General features: G+C 34.4%; 2 protein-coding genes across 2 annotated transcripts; both read right to left on the reverse strand.

Annotated features, from left to right (window-relative positions):
- Positions 1-3,962: 3,962 nt before the first annotated feature.
- LOC120633072 (allergen Tha p 1-like) lies at positions 3,963-9,132 on the reverse strand. The gene is made up of 3 exons (XM_039903165.1): positions 9,039-9,132; positions 7,630-7,826; positions 3,963-4,344 (listed from the first exon to the last, which is right to left on the reverse strand). Exons 2-3 carry the CDS (start codon positions 7,811-7,813, stop codon positions 4,154-4,156), a joined length of 375 nt encoding a protein of 124 aa, XP_039759099.1. The 5' UTR covers positions 7,814-7,826; positions 9,039-9,132; the 3' UTR covers positions 3,963-4,153.
- A 4,835-nt stretch (positions 9,133-13,967) lies between these two features.
- On the reverse strand, positions 13,968-15,008 carry LOC120633078 (allergen Tha p 1-like). Its single transcript, XM_039903172.1, has 2 exons — positions 14,825-15,008; positions 13,968-14,158 (listed from the first exon to the last, which is right to left on the reverse strand). Exons 1-2 carry the CDS (start codon positions 15,006-15,008, stop codon positions 13,968-13,970), a joined length of 375 nt encoding a protein of 124 aa, XP_039759106.1.
- Between the last annotated feature and the right edge of the window lie 5,190 nt (positions 15,009-20,198).

Consider the following 20,198-nt stretch of genomic DNA (forward strand, 5'->3'; position numbering starts at 1 on the left):
ACACTCGTACTTTAGACTGCATATCACACGTCAATATTTTAATATCGAAAACATTACATAACAGAAAGTTTAATTATTTTTGGCAACCCTATATTCCACACAGCCTAGAACTCTTCTGTTTCCGATAGAACACTACTAACACTATAACATAATTAAAATTCAAGCCTAGAACACTCGTACTTTAGACTGCATATCACACGTCAATATTTTAATGTCTAAAAAATTAAATAAAAGAAAGTATAATTTTTTTTGGCAACCCTTTATTCCACACAGCCTAGAACTCTTTTGTTTCCGATAGAACACTACTAACACTATAACATAATTAAAATTCAAGCCTAGAACACTCGTACTTTAGACTGCATATCACACGTCAATATTTTAATATCGAAAAATTAGATTACTTGATTTGTATTATTTTTAAGAAACCCATCCTACAGCCTAGAACTCTTTAAATTCCAATAGATCACTACTAACACTAAAACATAATTAAAATTGAAGCCTAGAACACTCGTACTTTAGACTGCATATCACACGTCAATATTTTAATGTCTAAAAAATTAAATAACAGAAAGTATAATTTTTTTTGGCAACCCTATAGACCACACAGCCTAGAACTCTTTAATTACTGATAGAACACTTCTTACACTATAACACAATTAAAATTGAAGCCTAGAACACACATACTTTAGACTGCATATCACACGTCAATATTTTAATATCGAAAAAATTACATAACAGAAAGTTTAATTATTTTTGGCAACCCGATATTCCACACAGCCTAGAACTCTTCAGTTTCCGATAGAACACTACTAACACTATAACATAATTAAAATTCAAGCCTAGAACACTCGTACTTTAGACTGCATATCACACGTCAATATTTTAATATCGAAAAAATTACATAACAGAAAGTTTAATTATTTTTGGCAACCCTATATTCCACACAGCCTAGAACTCTTCTGTTTCCGATAGAACACTACTAACACTATAACATAATTAAAATTCAAGCCTAGAACACTCGTACTTTAGACTGCATATCACACGTCAATATTTTAATATCGAAAAATTAGATTACTTGATTTGTATTATTTTTAAGAAACCCATCCTACAGCCTAGAACTCTTTAAATTCCAATAGATCACTACTAACACTAAAACATAATTAAAATTGAAGCCTAGAACACTCGTACTTTAGACTGCATATCACACGTCAATATTTTAATGTCTAAAAAATTAAATAACAGAAAGTATAATTTTTTTTGGCAACCCTATAGACCACACAGCCTAGAACTCTTTAATTACTGATAGAACACTTCTTACACTATAACACAATTAAAATTGAAGCCTAGAACACACAAACTTTAGACTGCATATCACACGTCAATATTTTAATATCGAAAAAATTACATAACAGAAAGTTTAATTATTTTTGGCAACCCGATATTCCACACAGCCTAGAACTCTTTTGTTTCCGACAGAACACTATTTACACTATAACATAATTAAAATTCAAGCCTAGAACACTCGTACTTTAGACTGCATATCACACGTCAATATTTTAATATCGAAAAATTAGATAACTTGATTTGAATTTTTTTTAAGAAACCCATCCTACAGCCTAGAACTCTTTAAATTCCAATAGATCACTACTAACACTAAAACACTATCTAATTTTTCGATATTAAAATATTGACGTGTGATATGCAGTCTAAAGTACGAGTGTTCTAGGCTTGAATTTTAATTGTATTATAGTGTAAGAAGTGTTTTATCAGTAATTAAACAGTTCTAGGCTGTGTGGTCTATAGGGTTGCCAAAAAAAATTAAACTTTCTGTTATGTAATTTATTCGATATTAAAATATTGACGTGTGATATGCAGTCTAAAGTACGTGTGTTCTAGGCTTGAATTTTAATTGTATTATAGTGTAAGAAGTGTTTTATCAGTAATTAAACAGTTCTAGGCTGTGTGGTCTATAGGGTTGCCAAAAAAAATTATACTTTCTGTTATTTAATTTTTTAGACATTAAAATGTTGACGTGTGATATGCAGTCTAAAGTACGAGTGTTCTAGGCTTCAATTTTAATTATGTTTTAGTGTTAGTAGCGATCTATCGGAATTTTAAGAGTTCTAGGCTGTCGGGTCTATAGGGTTGCCAAAAAAAATTATACTTTCTGTTATTTAATTTTTTAGACATTAAAATATTGAAGTCTGATATGCAGTCTAAAGTACGTGTGTTCTAGGCTTGAATTTTTATCGTGTTATAGTGTAAGTAGCGTTCTATCGGAAATTTAAGAGTTCTTAGCTGTGAGGTTTAATGGGTTTTCAAAAAAATAATTCCTCATATAATTCTTTTGGATTGAAAATATTGACGTCTGATATGCAGTCTCGAATAACAGTGTTTGAGGCTTGGTTTTATGTTATGTTTCAGGCGTTATGATGCTTCAACAGAAACAAAAGAGTTCTTACCCCTTTAATAGGTAGGGTTTTCAAAAACAAATGTTTTGTATTATTTTATGTAATTATTTAAGAAAATAAATTTTCATGTTTGTTGTGGTGACTCTGAAACTTGATTTATAAGAACTTTAATATTTTTTTATTATAGTTTATATACTGATGTGTGAGAAAGAAAAGAGTTTCGAGAGAGTACGGGTCTAAAAAATGTTTTATTCAAAGGTCTTTGTGTACGATAGGATGTTTAGGGTTATTTTCTTTAAGTATTTTTTTTTCAGTATTTACGACTGAACTATTATTAAAAAGTATCAGTAACTATAGATCTAAGCTGCATGCGTCCAGAACAAGCATCAAATTTTGATTTGCTCGAAAATGATCTGCTATCGGAAGTTAGCAGATCATTTTTTGACACCCTTTTTTTGGGGGTAAAAACGCCAGAACTATTCGTAAAAATCATCAGGAACTCTAGAACTCAGCTGCATGCGAAGAGAACTCCGTTTTATTTTTGATCTGCTGGCAAATGCTCTGCTAACTTCACCTACACCCTTTAACGTCCCAATGCAGGGCACAGGCCTCGTGTCTCATAGGAGAGACGGTTTTATAGCATAGTCCTACCACGCTACTTCATTGCGGGTTGGTGGGCTTCAACGACTATTACCACAATAATTAACTAATAATAACCGGGACCCACGACTTTAGGTGTTCTCTCAGGCAAGGGGGCTGACACTGCGAACTTTCTAAATCCGGACTAGTACCGAAAATTCTTTAATAGAAAGACCTTATACAATTTTAGGGTGAATAAATATATGTGTTATAATAAACAAGGGTAAACTTCTCCCATTCATAGTCGCCGTGCTTGCCATTTAATCGGGGGATATAATTTTTGTCTTCTGTCTATGCTAGATACTTTCACTTTAATGCGATCAATATTGTGAAAAGCTCGCCCAACCTTGCTGGAGCAGCGTGGTGGTTTAACACTCTGAACTCTATGACGCTCTAGCCCACCAGTTGAGTATGTGGTTATAGGAAGAGACAAATATTCCACAAAGAAACTATTCCTTATCCATAAATATGTTACGGTTTTCTGAGCTGTTTACCAATTATTTCAAAATAAAACAAATTATTTTTATCATTTTTTTTAATAATGCAATAATATAATTGTTCCTTTTAAATAAATTGATTTTGGTTAAATATTAAAAATATATAAATAAATTTTATATTTAAAATAAATTAAAGTTGAATTAAATATTTTTTTAACTCTAGATCTCTATAGAACTTTCAGGCGTGTTTTTATTCAATCCATAGATTAAAGAAAAAGAACTACAAAATTTTATTTTATTTTTGTTTATATAACAAAATTTTATTTATATAACAAGTTTTATTTTTGATCTGCTGGCAAATGCTCTGCTAACTTCACCTACACCCTTTAACGTCCCAATGCAGGGCACAGGCCTCGTGTCTCATAGGAGAGACGGTTTTATAGCATAGTTATAGTAAAATAAATTAAAGTTGAATTAAATATTTTTTTAACTCTAGATCTCTATAGAACTTTCAGGCGTGTTTTTATTCAATCCATAGATTAAAGAAAAAGAACTACAAAACATAAATTAGAAATTATAGAATAATAATTCGTGGGTGCCAAAAAGTTTCCCATAAAATTACGTTCGTTTTAATAGTCTATATTAGTGATACGGATTTGAAATCTTCTAAGCCGCTACTTCTTTAAGTTCTTTCTCGTACATCGCGACGTATTTGCTTTCAGGATCGTATTTAGCGCAGAGCTGAACCCAGTAATCGTTCTCCTTATTGATGAGATGGGCGATCACCTTCTTCGTACCAGCTTTCTGCGCTTTTGTGCAGTGCTCGCAGTTGGTTTCAAGAGCATCTTTGATGTGCACTGTAAGAAAACATAGCCTTTTGAGCTAGTGTAGTGTAGTGCTAGTGCAATTTTAAGATTAGAAAAAAAAAGTGTCTCCCGTATTATGAACACCTAAGATAATTAATTGGACCTAGTTCTTAGATATTAACTTATGTATAATTTGAATAAAGTCTCACGTGTGTGGAACTTTTCGGAAGGAAAAAAATGGTCTCTTCATTCGTACGAGAAAAGGTTTTAAAGCATTTAAGAACCATGCTGCTCCAACAGCCTATAAATTGCCCATTGCCAGCCCACTGATGGACGATGGTCTAATAAGAACCTCATCCAAAGGGTGGGTTTGTCCATAACAACCACGTTGGGCAGACGGGCTTAGGATGGTAGTAGTAGCACACACGGGGCTGCTGCCCGTTTTCCGTTTCATTTCCATAGTCGCCTCATGCGACACACGCAGGAAGAATGGTGGGTTTTTTTATATTAATAGCGGGCAAACGAGCTAGTGGGTCATCTGATGTTAAGTGATCACCGCCGCCCATAAACATCTGTAGCACCAGAGGAGCCACCGATGCGTTGCCGGCTTTTAAGGACTTTGTTTATTCTGACAGCTGTTTATAATTCAGGGATAATAAATTGGACCGACGGCATAACTTGCTCTCCACATTCATGTACTTGGCCCGTTCCATAATTTGGATTCGGGATCTCATGATCCGTCTCGACACAAACTACTGACCCTTAGACCTTAGTAGCGGCGATTCGAACCCGAATACACATCTAACTTTTCGGTGTTATGTGCATTTGAAGCGATTAAATATCACTTGCTTTAATGGCGACGGAAAACTTCTTAACGTAACCTGCTTGCTAGAGATGTTTACATAATCTTCCCAAATCGTTAAATCAATCCACATTTGGCCAGTGTGGTGGGCTAGAGCCCTAACCATTCTTTCCTTGACCCATGCCCCACAATGGGCGGTTAATGGGTTGATAATGATTCTAAATTCAAATATTCAAATTTTGAAACGTCAAGTGCGTCTGTTTGTTAATCATACCAGACAACCGATTGGTCCGGAAGGCAGAAAATGATGTACAATTTTTTTTATGATAAAATAAAATTAAGTTTTTACAGAATCGGGGTACAGGCATTTAAACCGACACGATGATGTTGTCGTTAATCATAAAAAATACGATTTCTCTTGTCGTTGTGAATATCATTATATTCTTTATGCATTATGAGTCATGAGATTCAAGGTACAAGGACTTAAAAAATGTACATTAATTTGATATTTTACAAGAAAAAAAACATTTTGTAAATAAACCGTTTAACCGCCTCAGCTCTGCTTTGAGAATGATTTTATCTACGAGATTATATCTATAAATAAATTTGAAGTATGTCTTTGCCATGTTAAAATAACAGCTTTACACTAATTATCTTTTAATAATAACTAGCTGACGCGCGAATTTCATTTCGCCTTAATACTTTGTAAAGTACTGCTCATCTTACTCCGGATTAATGTAGCCTTCTTTAGGCGACATCAACCGTTCTACGTTTTTAGACATTGACGTGCGCTGTCAGTTGTGTTTTTGATTTTAAAAATATTGTTTTATCGATAAATATTATTATTCTATACTTATTATCCTATTCCGGACTAACAGAAATCCAACAAAACAGAAATAATGAAAATCGGTCCATCCGTTCTCAAGGTATACTTAAATGGTGTAACTAGCACGACTTTGTTTTATATATATATACAGATAATAATATAAGTTTTATTGAATACAATATTTTTTACAGAAATATAAAAATAGAAAAAAAAACACTTAATTAGAATATAAGTTACGCCATTGCGGTCAATAGGCCACCTCCTCAGCTCTGTGTTGCTGTAGATCGATTTTAAGATTTTAAGTAGGGACCTCAACTGACATGCACTAATGTTTTTTCAGTGTTTTAAGAAAATCTCAAATATATACCTACCTACTTTAAAACAAGAAAATATCATCATCATTATTAACAGATTACCGGCTCACTACAGGGCAGGGGTCTCCTCAAGGTCGCAGTTTCAAGGTCATCTAGTTAGGTCGTATATCACCACGCTAGGCCAAGTGCGGTTTGGTAGACTACACAAGTCTTTGAGAACATTATTGGTATCCCTTAGGCATATATGTTCGTAATAATCATTTTTGACAGCCGGTTGGCGCGGTGGGCAGTGACCCTGCTTTCCGCGTCCAAGGCCGTGGGTTCGATTCCCACAACTGGGAAAAATGTTTATGTGATGAACACGAATGTTTTTCAGTGTATGGGTGTTTATCTGTATATTATAAGTATTTATGTGTATTATATTCATAAAAATATTCATCAGATATTGTAATAGCCATAACACAAGCTACGCTTACTTTGGGGCTAGATGGCGATGTGTGTATTGTCGTAGTATATTTATAAAAATAAAAAAAAACATTTATCTTTTGAGAACATTATAGAGAACTTTTGGACATATAGATTCCTACTGATAATTTTCCTTCATTGATAAAGTGAGTGATATTTAATTGCTTCAAACGGTCAACTTAGTAAGGATAGGGGGGCGTGCCTGGGTTGTACTCGGAGCAGTCCTCACCGCTAAAGGTATAATATAACTTTGGGAGTGATCTATAAACATATTTTTTTACTTGGAATAAGATGCTCCGTCACCCGTTTTATTTTACAGTTATTACTGACGCACAGGTATGCCCTATTTGTATGTGGAAAACCATTGAATATAAACAGACTAGCAGTTCACAGGATATGTCAGAACTATGTCCTAAAAAATGCCAGCCTGTGTTAATCAACCTGAGGCGTAAGTGATAAGCTTCGTGTGCTGTAATTACACCAGAAATCACGCCCTTCGTACTGAAACACATCAATGCCGGCAGAAATAAGCGATATAATGGCGATACTGTGTACTCCCCCAGATGGGCTCTATTGCAAAAACCTTTACTACGAGGTACTACTTCGACAGAACAGTGATAGACTATTGGTTAGGACTTCGGCTTAACTTTCGGGGACCAAGTCGAATACGAGCTACCTCTTACTTTCCTAAGTTATGTGCGTTTAAGCAATTAAAATATCACTTGCTTCATTGCTGAAGGCAAATATCGTGAGGAAACATACTTCATACCTGAGAGTTCTCCATAATGTTCTCAAAGGCGCAATCCGCATTGGGCCAGCGTGGTGGACCTAGACCTGGAACCCTTCTCATTGTAGGAGAAGATACACGCCCTGTAGGTGATCGGTGATGGGTTGATATGATGACTAGGCTCTTCTACTAACAGACTTACATTTCAGTTCCTTTGCCTCGGGAGAACATTTGCCTTGGTCTAACAAGCATTTGATGTATGGCAGGAGCAGACGACGGTTGTCCATAATCTCGTCCAAATCGATATTGTCATACTTGTCTGTGTACTTGTCTGGCCTGGCCAAGCATACGGCCACTAAGGCGAATAAGAAAATGATGGTCTTCATGGTAGAAGCTTTTCTGTGAACAATATTGTGTCATTAAAATATATTAGCCTAACCTAAATGCCTATGTGCCGCTTGTCAGCTGGCGGTGGGATTGCATTATATGATGCGGTATCTCGACCTGGCGGCGTATTTGTTCACCTACCCGCTTTAATTTTGTATATCATTAGAGGATTGTCCATACAAACTCAATGGAGTTTCAGGACATCAAGTCTCCATGTATACCTATCTACTTATGATTGTATGAAAAAAAAAAAAAATTACTGACTTGACAGGAGATGTCCCATCTCATAATTTACATAGGAAAAATGATCGTGAATTGGACACTTTGGAATCGATACGACCGGTTAAGATTGTTGTGAGCTTTTTTTAAGACCAGGGCGCGTTTTGGACCCTTTAGGTTAGGTTAGGTTAGCTTTAGTTTTAAGTTGACGAATTAAGTTTTATCCTTGGGTTTCTAGCTTTATTTTATTTTTTCATAATTTTCTTAACAATCCAAATTTTCTCACCTTTAAAACTATTTACCTAAACACGAAATGTTTCGGACGTAAAAAATAGGAAACCGGTACCGACGTATGCCAGTGAAATACTTAGCAGCGAAAAGCATTTCATTTTTATTTAGATAGTTTCAGTTACAAGAACCTAATGTTTAAGGAAATAAATGTTACCGAACTATTACACTAATCATCGATTTGATTCATCTTGATCCAACTATGCAGAAGGTAAAAGAAAATCATCTATATCATCACAGATAATAAAGTACGAATAGTGAGCTCACTGATTAACGCCATTTATTTAATATGTTACTATTGGCCATCCTATTCAGTTGCTTTTCTGACAGTGGTTTACCTTTGGCAACCCTGCATAAAACATGTATGACTGATCAATTGTCGACACCATTGATTTAATTTGTTAACATGAAATTGTAAGCTCATTGATCGACGCTGGCAAATTAATACAAGAAAAGAAACTTGATTTAATATTTGAAGAAAACTTTTGAAATTTGCAACTAACAGACTTATGAAGACTTATGAAAAAGTACTCAATATGGTCAATTGAAATGTTGAATTTCACCGAGAAAATTCCTGAAATATTATTAATTTAATTAAGTTTTTATTCATAAGTAACATTTTAGATTTTATTCGGATAGTACTAACAACTTTTTATATTATATTAATAAAAAAAATAGTTTTTTATTTTATCAAATTTCAACGTAAAAGATACGTACCTGATATTAGATGTTTAACCACTGATTTGAACGCAAGCACTGCTTACCTCTCATTACCCATGTATCTTTTTATACTTATTCATTGAGGACAATATTAAAACTAAGTAAGTACTTATATTTATTTACCTAATATTTTCCGTGACGTTGATATTAACAGCTCTTATAAGCACCTACATAAAGTTGCAAGAGCCAAGGTTTTGACCTTTTCTAAGTATTGTCATCCTGGTGTATGATGCATTATTTTTTGCAAGATCCTTTGATTGTTCATAGTCTTGTGCCGAATAATCAACATTATTTATTACAGCGTAAGTGTAGTTTTTAGCCAAACCGGAATTGGAGCATTGTGTGGGGAATCCCACGAGAAAGGCGGCCTATGCCCAGCTATGGGATAAACTAAGTGTGGTGATAACAAAGTACACTTCTACCACATCGCAAATTTTTTTTTTTGTTTGTTTTCAGAAAGCAAGAAAAGTGAATATCAGAAAAAGCGTAACGTAATACTTAACGGTTGTTTAGTTTGATTTTTTTTTGTTATAATTGACGGTCCAAGTAAGTAGACCATACCTTATGTTAAGTAAAAATCCGTACTATACATCGTATACTATCCTACTTCCCACTTATATTAAATGCGAAAGTTTATAAGGATGTATGGTTTTTTAAGACCTCTAGGTTAAAAATCAGATTAGCAGAACCAAGTATAATTTATAAAGATAATGTGTAAATTTGGCAAAATATTCCAAAAGGTTCAAGGAAGCCGAAAAAAAATCTACCATCTGTTAGCTATTTTGACGTACACTGCATAAATCATCTATATCTATATACTATATCTATACTAATATATAAATCTATAGAGTTTTTTACGGTTGTTCCGTTAAAACTATTAAACTATAAATCCGATTGAATTGAAATTTTGCATCCATGTAGATGAAAAAGTAAGCCTATCCATTAAGTCAATGTATGCACATTGACTTAATGGATAGGCTTACTTTTTCATAAGTGTTAAATCTCCGAAGTGTATAGCGGGGGCGTTAATGATTAGAAAAATCATAAAAAACTAAATTTTGAATTTTAACTCTTTTAGACATGAAATTTGGACAGAATTTTTTTGGGCCATGTTACAAGCAAACAAGAATGTATTGAATGAAGTTTAAATCACAAAATCGGTTACGGGGGCCAATGAAAAAAAATGAAAATTTTATACTAAAATTCCCACAGACTTAAAATTTAATAAATGTTTCATTTTTACTAAATTAAGATCACTTACTATCAGATTTCGAAAAATTTTAGCCCTAGAGGAGAATGTGGGGGCGTTAAAATTATTTATATAATTATAATTGTTGATAACATCCTATAGGTTTTTTTATAGTAACAAATGATGGATCAAGCTGTGGTAACCTAATGGTTAGTGAATAACCATAATTTGTTACATAAACAGAGCAACACTTTGAATGCCATGCAAGGAACACGTCCTATGAAATGACACCCTTCGGACTGGAACGCAGCTTAAATAGGCATGGGGGTAGAAGGGACTTCCCTGGACAAGCTTGGCCACAAAATGCTTTAATAGGTACTACTACTAAAACTTTAAGTGCGAAAGAGTCTATGTAAGATTTGCAGTCAATGATTGCAACTATCTATAATTTCCAAATAATACTGGTTGCCTCTGGAAGTAGAAGGGACATCTTCAGTGCTAAAACACATATCTATATATATATATATATATATATAAATGTTATGTTGGTTTGTGTACGCTTCAAAAACTCAAAAAGTTCTGCAATGTTCGGGCTGAAATTTTAGCATGATATATAATATGCATCAGGGATGGTTTTTATCTATTTTTCTCAACCACAATGTGCCACAGCGAAGCGTGGCAGGGTACAACTAGTAAGATATAAATAATAAAGGTGGGATTGTTAATATTAAACAGAACTAAAAAAAGCTTAGAATTTGGCTATAATAGCTAAAATAGTAAGTAATTAATACATGTAAAGTGGATAGTCTATATTTTATAATGGACATTTTATAGTAGGTATGAATTATTATCAAAATATAATAAATACCTTCATTGCTTCAGTATATTTAAATGAAAAAAAATTAAAAACGTAGGTAAAATAGTACGTTTGTCCGTTCGTCCGTAGATGTCTGAGTCTAAACCTAGATGTCGCTGTACCATTTTTCACTCGCCCTATCGTGTTTTCGCAGAAACACGATAGGGCGAGGGTTCAAACATATTGCTGAGTTTAATTTCTATTATAAAATATTATTGCTTTGGCAAATTTTTGAAAAACGGGGCCAGCAAAGGCTGTTTTTGTAATCCATTTTTTATTAAGTTAGTCCTTGTCATATTGGATAGAAGCAGGCGTTACTTTGCGGAATTCCATGATAAATTATGAAAATTAAACTTAATTTGCTATACTCTGCGAAAAGTAGAAGAATCTGTATGGTGTAATTTATAACTTTATCAACCTTTTTTACTCCACAACAAACAGATCTTCGACAATGTACCCTCTTCATAATTTAGCCCTTGACTCCAATCTCACCTGGTGTTTAGTGATGATGAAGTAAAGGCGGTAGAGGGCCTGCTAGGTTGTATGGCAGTTATATTGAACCCTAATCAGTTTCTACGTCACGTCTTTGCCGGTCGGGTGGAAACTAGCCACGGCCGAAGGCTCCCACCATACGAGACTAGATAAAATTCAGAAATTACAGAAAAATCCAGGAATCGAACCCGGAACCTCTAGCCTCCTCCAGGGAGGTCATCCAATATTTGTATAAAGACGTTTATCACAATCCTGAATCCTTGATTGCTTTATCTATACATATATTATAGAGGGTAATACAGTTTTTTGTTTGTTTGTACCGAACAGGCTACGAAAGAACTAGACCGATTTCAACCATTTATTCACCAAAATTGGGTGATTTTCCTCCAGCCATATTGTTTCGGGTTCGTTCGTTCCAGTTCCAGGCTCCACGGTATTTTACAGGCAAATAATTTTTTTTTTAATTTTACAGAAGACTAAATATAATAAAAACTAATTTTCTACTTCATTAGGCGTAGTTTATCTGTCATTTGTTTAATTATATTTTATCTGCGGATAAATTGCCTGCCCTGTAGGCTATAACTAAATTTTCAAAAATTTGAGTTCCTGTAACAATGTTACCCAGAGTAACAATTTTTTGTCTATATAATTTATGACTGCTTGCGCTAAAAAAAAAAATGGTGATACATATAATTGATGTACTACATTATTAAAGTACCAACAAAAAAGTCCGCAACAAAAGATATCTTACTATCACAGTTATCGTAGCAATGCGGATTTGATCAGACCAGCACAATCCGCTCTTGAGGTCTCCTTCAATGCTCTTTGCCAGTGACCACTATCTTTTCTCACCACTCTCTTCTTATTCTGTCACCTGATGTTAAATTATCACCGCCGTCCATAAACACCTGCAGCGCCAGAGGAGCCCCGGAGGCCCTTGAATAACCCTAGATTGTATTATGGCGGAAACACATATGACGGGAGATGGTTCCACAATTTGCCAGTGCGGGTTAGAAATGATCTGGTATTTCGAAGAATATTACATATCCATATGATGAGGATGGAATTTATTTCTACGGCTTGAGGTGCGGTCAGAGAACAGGAAAGGTGTCAATGCAAACATCTCTTCAGAACACTCTCCATTATAGAGTCGATAAAACACACAAAGGGAGCTAACATCTCTTCGGTGCTCCAGGTACTCCAAACTTATATACAAAGCAAATAAAAATACATGGAAACATTTGAAAGAATACAATTTATTTTTCAAAATTACTATAAAGTATTTAACTTTACTAATACTACCGTACATCTTAAACTTACGTCCTTTCGACATATTACTACTTAAACTAACACAAACATAATCTCAGGAAGTAAATCCTTAATTGAACCTATAATTTTATCTTGGATAAAGGTTTTCTTTATGATCTAGTTGTAACATAATAAGCACAACACGAAACACATAAAAATTACTATGTTATTTTTAGTTGCTTTATTATTTGAGGAAAATATCACCAATTAAAGGTTTTAAGGAAACAAGGTTTGTCGAAATATTGATGGTGGTTAATGGTGTACAAATAAAAGGGGTGACTAAAACATTCACAATTTTCAGAAAATCCAGTTTTACAAGACATTTAAACAGAGGTAGGAATAGATATAGACGATAGCCTAAGTTATATCTACAGAAACGTGAGCTTTAAGCTAGGGAAAATATGTCTTTATTTTTAAACGATTATCACATGGCACTATATATAATACTCCACATTAACGATTGCTTGATAGACTGTTAAACACGTTATTTAATACCCTAAACATTATTACTGCATCTTTCATGCTGATATCAGACATATTTTTAAACAAAATATATATGCTCCCCAAGCATTGGGAAATTGGAACATATTCGGCCAACATTAAAAAGGTAACTTTAATGAGAAATTTGGGTTGGATGGCTCTCGTTTTACTTTTTATTGATAATCGTGTTTCTACTGTAAGTAAAAGTGTAATGTTCTTCTTGTTCTTTAGGTGCATAGCTTGGTAAAAACACAAAGGAGGTTTTCATTGTATTATATATACCTACAGGAACTCTATTTAAAATAAAATATCTTTCAGCGTGTGGGGTCTGCATGTTACCAGCGGGGTGCAGACGGCTCGTTTTTCTGGTGTTTCAAGTACAATATTCTAATACACCAAAGCATTTTATATTAATTTTAAACGTTTTTTTCGTTTTATACTATCACAAGATTTCATACTCCGAAGGGCAAGCATGTAACTAAGTACCTAAGTTCTTCGTCTCATATCGATGGAGCAGTAGTGATGAGTGCTGTTTTCACTATTAACATAACCCTAAGGATTTTTTTTGGGTTTATCTTGAAAGGGTTCTTATTAACGAAACTTAAGCCTTAATAGTCTTAAGATCTTTCTCGTATTTGACAGTGTAGGTGCGCTTTGGGTCGTACTTGTCAACAAGTCGCTGCCAATATTCTGGTTTGTTGTTGATAAGATGGCCTATTACTTTATGCACCCAGCCGCGTTGGATTTTTGTACAGTGTGCGCAATTGTTTTCAAGAGCGTCCTGAATATGAGCTGAAATTAAACAATAATTAAGTAATTAGAACAGTCTATCATTTTGTTCATATGAATATTTGAAAACCCCAATGCAATAACGCCATGGTGTTACAAGTTTGACGTGTATGTGTGTATATGTGTGTGTGTGTGTTTGTTCGTGTGTGGGTGGGTGTGTGTGTCTGTGTGTGTGTGTGGGTGGGTGGGTGGATGTGTGGGTGTGTGTGTGCGTGTTTGATGAAAATCGGTCCAATATTGCCGCCGCCACTAAATGGCGGATATTTATTCACAGCTCCCTCTATAATATCATAACATTAATAGATGAGCCAATAACTTTCAATTCTATTCTATTATCAACCCATTGCTGACCCAATACATGGTATGGGTCTCCTCCTAGCTAGCCCAGTGCGGATTGGTGGACTCCACGCGCCTTTGAGAACATTATGGAACTCTTAGGCATGCAGGTTTTCACACGATGTGTTCCTCCTTCACCGTTGAAGTAGGTTATATTTAAATAGCTTAAAACGCGCATAACTTACAAAAGTTACGATGCGTGTGCTTGGATTCGAACACGGCCCCCTTGAAAGTGACGCCGAAGTTCTAACCACTAGGCTACCCCTGATTCTACTAGGCTATTATCGCTTCGTTAAAATAAATCAAATGCTAAGTATCTTCACTATCACTTACATTTAAGCTCGCGGCCTTCAGCTGTACACTTGCCAATTTCAAGGGCGCATTTGATGTAGGCGTCAAGCAGTCGAGGATTCATTATTACTTCGTCAACATTGACGCCGTCGAAACGATCAGTGTACTGCTGGGCCGATGCTAAGGCGACTGCGGCCATAAAGATAAAAACTGTAGCGCCCTTCATTCTGTAATTTAAAAAAAACATGTATTAAACAACCATTCTGATAAAAATAAACATTTAAATATTTCATTATTCTACTAAAAGATAGCATTTGTATGCAATTTTCTTGCACGGCTCACTAGTATATACAGGGAGACATATCCTCCACTGGGAAAGGAGAAAATTATCTTCTCCAAAAAATTTTCCACGCTCCGAGCATGCGTTACAATATAACATTATCGTAAAACAAGTATATTTTATCCCCTGACAGTGAATGTTACTGTATATAAATTTAAATCAGACATTTAGTAAAACGGCTATACTGTTATACAGAAATCCTTAAACTAAACAAATTTGGCAGTTTAAAAATAGTGGTATTACTTTTTATAAATAACATAATGAAAGGGATGACACAACTTTTTAAACTTATGGTAGGTGTCCAATAGATTTGGCACCTTTATCACGTCATGACCAATAAACAAACCTTTTAAGTACCTATATAATATTGAGGATTTTATTAATAAACTTTTACAATTAGCTTGTACCAAAAAATAAAATCATAATTCAATTGAGATTATTTACTTTGCGAAATAAACACATAACGAAGAGACAAGAGTGAATTTTAAATCACAAAAAATCCCACCTTCCTTATTTTTAACCCACATACTAAAGTTTCATTTCTAATACAGGTACTATGATCTTGTTTATTTAAAATTTTTGTGCACCTCTCTTAATATATGGATTATATTATTCAATTATATAAACTAAAAAGATGCGACTAATTTAGTAATAAGAATGTGTTTTTAAGAGAAGTAGGCAAAACACTAAAACCAAAGTATTTATTTATTTATTTACTTTTATCTAAGTATTTATTATATGGTATATATTTTATTATTAGTTTTTTTTTTAATATTTACTATATGTTAGATGCATTACCTTGTATTAGTTTATGTTTTAGTATTCAGTTATTTGTATGCATTTATTTTATATTTTTACCACCTGCAGTTAGTTCTCCTCTTTTTTTCCTAATTCTAAGGTTGCCTGGCAGAGAGCGCTACTAAGCGATAATTCTATTTTTATGTTTCTTTTTATTCTTGTATAATTCTTCATGTGGTTTACAAATAGAGAGTAATAATAATAATAATAATAAAAACCTACCTCTTATTTATTCCAAAACACTTGTAGTAGTAACGTACTTTCGTCGTTCACAGTTGTCCACAGAGTCCAGAGGGCGTTGTATTAGCTGACTTTTTATATACTAATAGAGAACAAGATATTTTGGACATGAAAAACAAGTTTCGGCCATTACCAAGCCACCTAAGTACCTATTCACGGAACGCTGTTTCGTCAGTGATGTCGTTAATTGATAGACAAACGTAAATGGCTGTCTAAATTGTTTTTTATCTAAAAACTATTCACGTCGTAATAGCATCAGTACAATAAATCATGAATAGATTGTACTTTGAATTTTAGTTAATAACTAAAATTTGAATTACATTATAAATTGTTTGGAAAGAGAGGCAAAAATAATTATGTACTAGTCAGCTTTTTCTTTTTTTTATTTAATCGTCAATTACGCTTACTTTGGGGCTTTATGGGGATATGTTTATTGGCCTAGTATATTTATTTATTTATTTATAATTTATTTTCTGCACTTATTTTAAACTTTATATCTGTTGCCCGCGTTCTTCGCCCGCGTTTATAAATCCCGCGGGAACCTTCCGGTTTTGTTCTCCGTTCTTGCAAATAACTCTGTGCTAAAAACTAGTTAATTGGTTGCTTAGTTAGGGCGTAAAGGAAGGGCAAACAAACAAATTAACAAACACACTATAAAAGATAAAGTTAGGATTCAATCCCACCACTAAATATATATCATCTTGTTAATATTTTTTTTCTGTGCTAAGATCGAGAACATGGTGGTAAAAATTTACTGGATGAGTGTCTTAATTACAGTCTAATCGAAATGTTGATTATTATCTATGTTTTGTCTCGTAATAAGATAGATATAGGCAGTGGCGTGCATAGAGGGTATGCACAGGGTATGCAGATGATATAAAATGAAGAAAATCTCCAGTAAGAGTTATAAAAAAACTTAAGGATAGGCATTTTAAGGGTTATAATACCCTACCCTTAAGTATTTATAACTCGTACTGGTGGTTTTCTTCATTATATATCATCTGCATACCCTGTGCATACCCTCTATGCACGCCACTGGATATAGGTAACGAAGTTAAGTATCAATTCTTCATACAAAAAACGAAACCGGCTTCTGCACTCCCTGAGTATATATACATAACTTGTGATAATGCATAGGTTCACATTCATCATCCGCAACCTATTAACGTCCCTCTGCTGGGCACAGAGCGTAGACCCAGCATACAGCACAAATGCGGGTTGGTGGGCTTTAACGACTATTACCACAATAAAGGGAATCGTCCCTTATCGAACCGGTACTAATGGCGTTTCGTGCTCTTCGAGACACCGCCGATTTCCTAACTCCGGGCTGGTACTAAAAGATCATTAGGTAATAGAAGAAAATACCTAATCTTATATATATATTTCTTGCGTGCCTGTCACTGAACTCCTCCTAAACGGCTGGAATATTAAGTTTTTCCTCAGCCGGATAAATGTCGTACCAGTGGTATGCTATTTTTCGCAGAAACGTGTAACGTGTTCTACCCACCATTTTTACCAAGAATAAGAAATAAATCTATTGTACTTGATATGAGCTGTACTCTAAAATCTAAGAAAAGTTCTAATAAAAGTTAGACGATAAAGATAATAAAAGTTAGTATTAGAGAGTTCTTGGTACCAATTAAAACTATAAGCGGACTTATAAATAAAATTGATAAAGATAAGTTAGTTAAAGTAATAAAAGGAAGTAGCGGTTGACGAGATGAACAAAGAGATGGATTAATTGTGAATCTGGTTGTTAAAGGAGAATTGTTTTAGTGAATTAAAAACCATTGTCTAACAGAGCAAAATTTCATAGAGCACGCCCTATAAAGTAATTACTTTCTCGACTGAGCTCTGTCACAAACAGCTCTACTGGGTACTACAAAATATACGTTTAAAAGGAGTAAATACTGTTCGGACAGCCAATAGAGGGAATTCGCTCACCTCTATTAGAGGTGTGCTGACCCCACTTAGCGTGAGATAAAATCGAGAACAAGTATAATTCTTCATGTGTCCTCAGTCAATTACGCCCCTCTGTTCCCACTGCTAGGCTCAGGCCTCCTACGAGAGAGAAATAAAGCGTCAACCCTCCACCCTGCTCATCGGCATACCAGGTCATGGGCAGGGGAGGGCTGCTACCCTCCCCTGGAAATTCGCAGAAAATGTATGAACTCTCTTAAAAAAATTATGGCACCCAAGATTCAGACAGGCAGACAAAAATGAAAAAAAATAAAAATACAGTATTTTTACAAAACAGCCCCTCCCCCTCCGCCCCCCCACCCCCATTGACAAGTAGCTGGGTACTCCCATGTCCCTGCTCCTAGGTGGTTTGAACGCTTTAACGATTTCTGTAACATAAGAGCGGGGACCAGCGGCTAAGCGCAGTCACCTTTAATCCGATCCAGATCCAGGAATCGAACCCTCAAGATCTCGACAATTAAAAAAATAGATTTTCCGCGGTAAAACCGATGAATTTCATACCTACATTTTGGAACGCGCGTTCAAAAAATTATTAATGCTTTAGAGCGTTCTATAATTGATATACCTACCTACCTGGTATGGATTTAGCAATTAACTTTTTGTACAAAAGTCTCGCTATTTTTAACTTGTCAAACAGCTTTTTTTGTAATGTAGACTTACCTATATGAAACAGCAATGACTTCAACGCTAAACCTGCCTTAATTCATATGTTATGAAAAAAAATGTACACATAAATGCTTATTTGTCGTCTATTGTAATCTTATGTTATTTTTTGAGAAGATTTGAGAGGATTTGAAGGACAAAAGGAAGGAAACAGGCTACTTTTCATCCCGGAAAAACGAATACGCACGCAAAAGCTATTCAATAGCAGTTAATAGGAAAGGCTAAATAACCTACTTGTGACCTATGCGTCGCGTGGTTAGAATACAAATTATAAACCAACTCATTTTTGTTATTAAACATGTATTTATAACAATACCAATAGTTGTAAACCCTGGCTTTTTCTAAGACATGTATTAGGTATATTTAATAATTGTATTGTTTTGTAAATTTCGACAAAATCACATGATTTTAACTGTAATAAAACACAAGCAGAATGTAATTAAGTCTGAAATCCTTACTGTGTTTTGCTTAGCTATTGTATATAATTTTACCTTTATCAAAAAAATACACCTTTAGTTCAGTATATTTGTATTAGTAATATCCTAGACACGACAAACATAAGTAGATTGATGAACAAGTGGTAAGTACGTACCCCAGAGATGTTTGTGTTTGAGAAGTAGAAAATTACACGAGGAGTAACAGAGGCTGGTTTTTATTCAGATATGGGATACATTTCTGAATTGGGGTTGAATGTAAAAAAAGATCCAATCGTTTTTATAATAGGTAAAAGTAATGTTTTAAACACTAGTTAGTCTAAAATTCGGGTAATTAGACCAAACTTTAAATTAGCATGTGTACTTCATTACTGCATACCTATGTTTGTTACACGGTTTGTTATTATTCCGTGTTTAATTAAGTGAACGCATGTTCTTGAAATTAATCCGCTTAATTAAACTAAAATTATTCCAAGCTTCCAACAACCGTATCTGACGTCAAACCTTGATCGCGCGTCGTTTTAATATTGTTTGATATCACAAAGAGTTTCCAAGAAATTACAGCAAAGTATGAATTGATTTATAATTTGTTTTTGTGTCAATAACTTTATTATTATACTACCTGCGCTCCGCAGTTTCACACGCATTAAATAAATAAAATCAAGCATAAAAGTAAAACCTATCCTAAGTACGAGTATCTACCTATTTACTTATCCGGGTTTGTTACACGGACATCACAGAAAGTTCGTGTAAGTACACGAACTTTCTGTGATGTCCGTGCCAATGCAAAAGAGGCAGCGATTGCATGTGTATAAAAAGTTTCAAAGCGATGGATCGCTGTGATCTGCAATTCATATCTGCGATCAATTGCCTGTGTATGGAAGCCTTTAAGTACGAGTCTGTTATAAGGATTAAAAGCAACGTAGCGCCGCGAACGTAGATTAATTTGGCCACAAAATGT

This window comes from Pararge aegeria, chromosome 21 (genome assembly GCF_905163445.1).
Source record: "Pararge aegeria chromosome 21, ilParAegt1.1, whole genome shotgun sequence".
Lineage (NCBI taxonomy): Eukaryota > Metazoa > Arthropoda > Insecta > Lepidoptera > Nymphalidae > Pararge > Pararge aegeria.

Coding starts and splice junctions, on each gene's coding strand:
- LOC120633078 (XM_039903172.1), bottom strand. CDS start 15,008: ATGAAGGGCGCTACAGTTTTTATCTTTATGGCCGCAGTCGCCTTAGCA. Junction 14,159..14,824: donor TGAAGGCCGCGAGCTTAAAT/GTAAGTGATAGT, acceptor GTTTAATTTCAG/CTCATATTCAGGACGCTCTT.
- LOC120633072 (XM_039903165.1), bottom strand. CDS start 7,813: ATGAAGACCATCATTTTCTTATTCGCCTTAGTGGCCGTATGCTTGGCC. Junction 4,345..7,629: donor CGAGGCAAAGGAACTGAAAT/GTAAGTCTGTTA, acceptor GTTTTCTTACAG/TGCACATCAAAGATGCTCTT.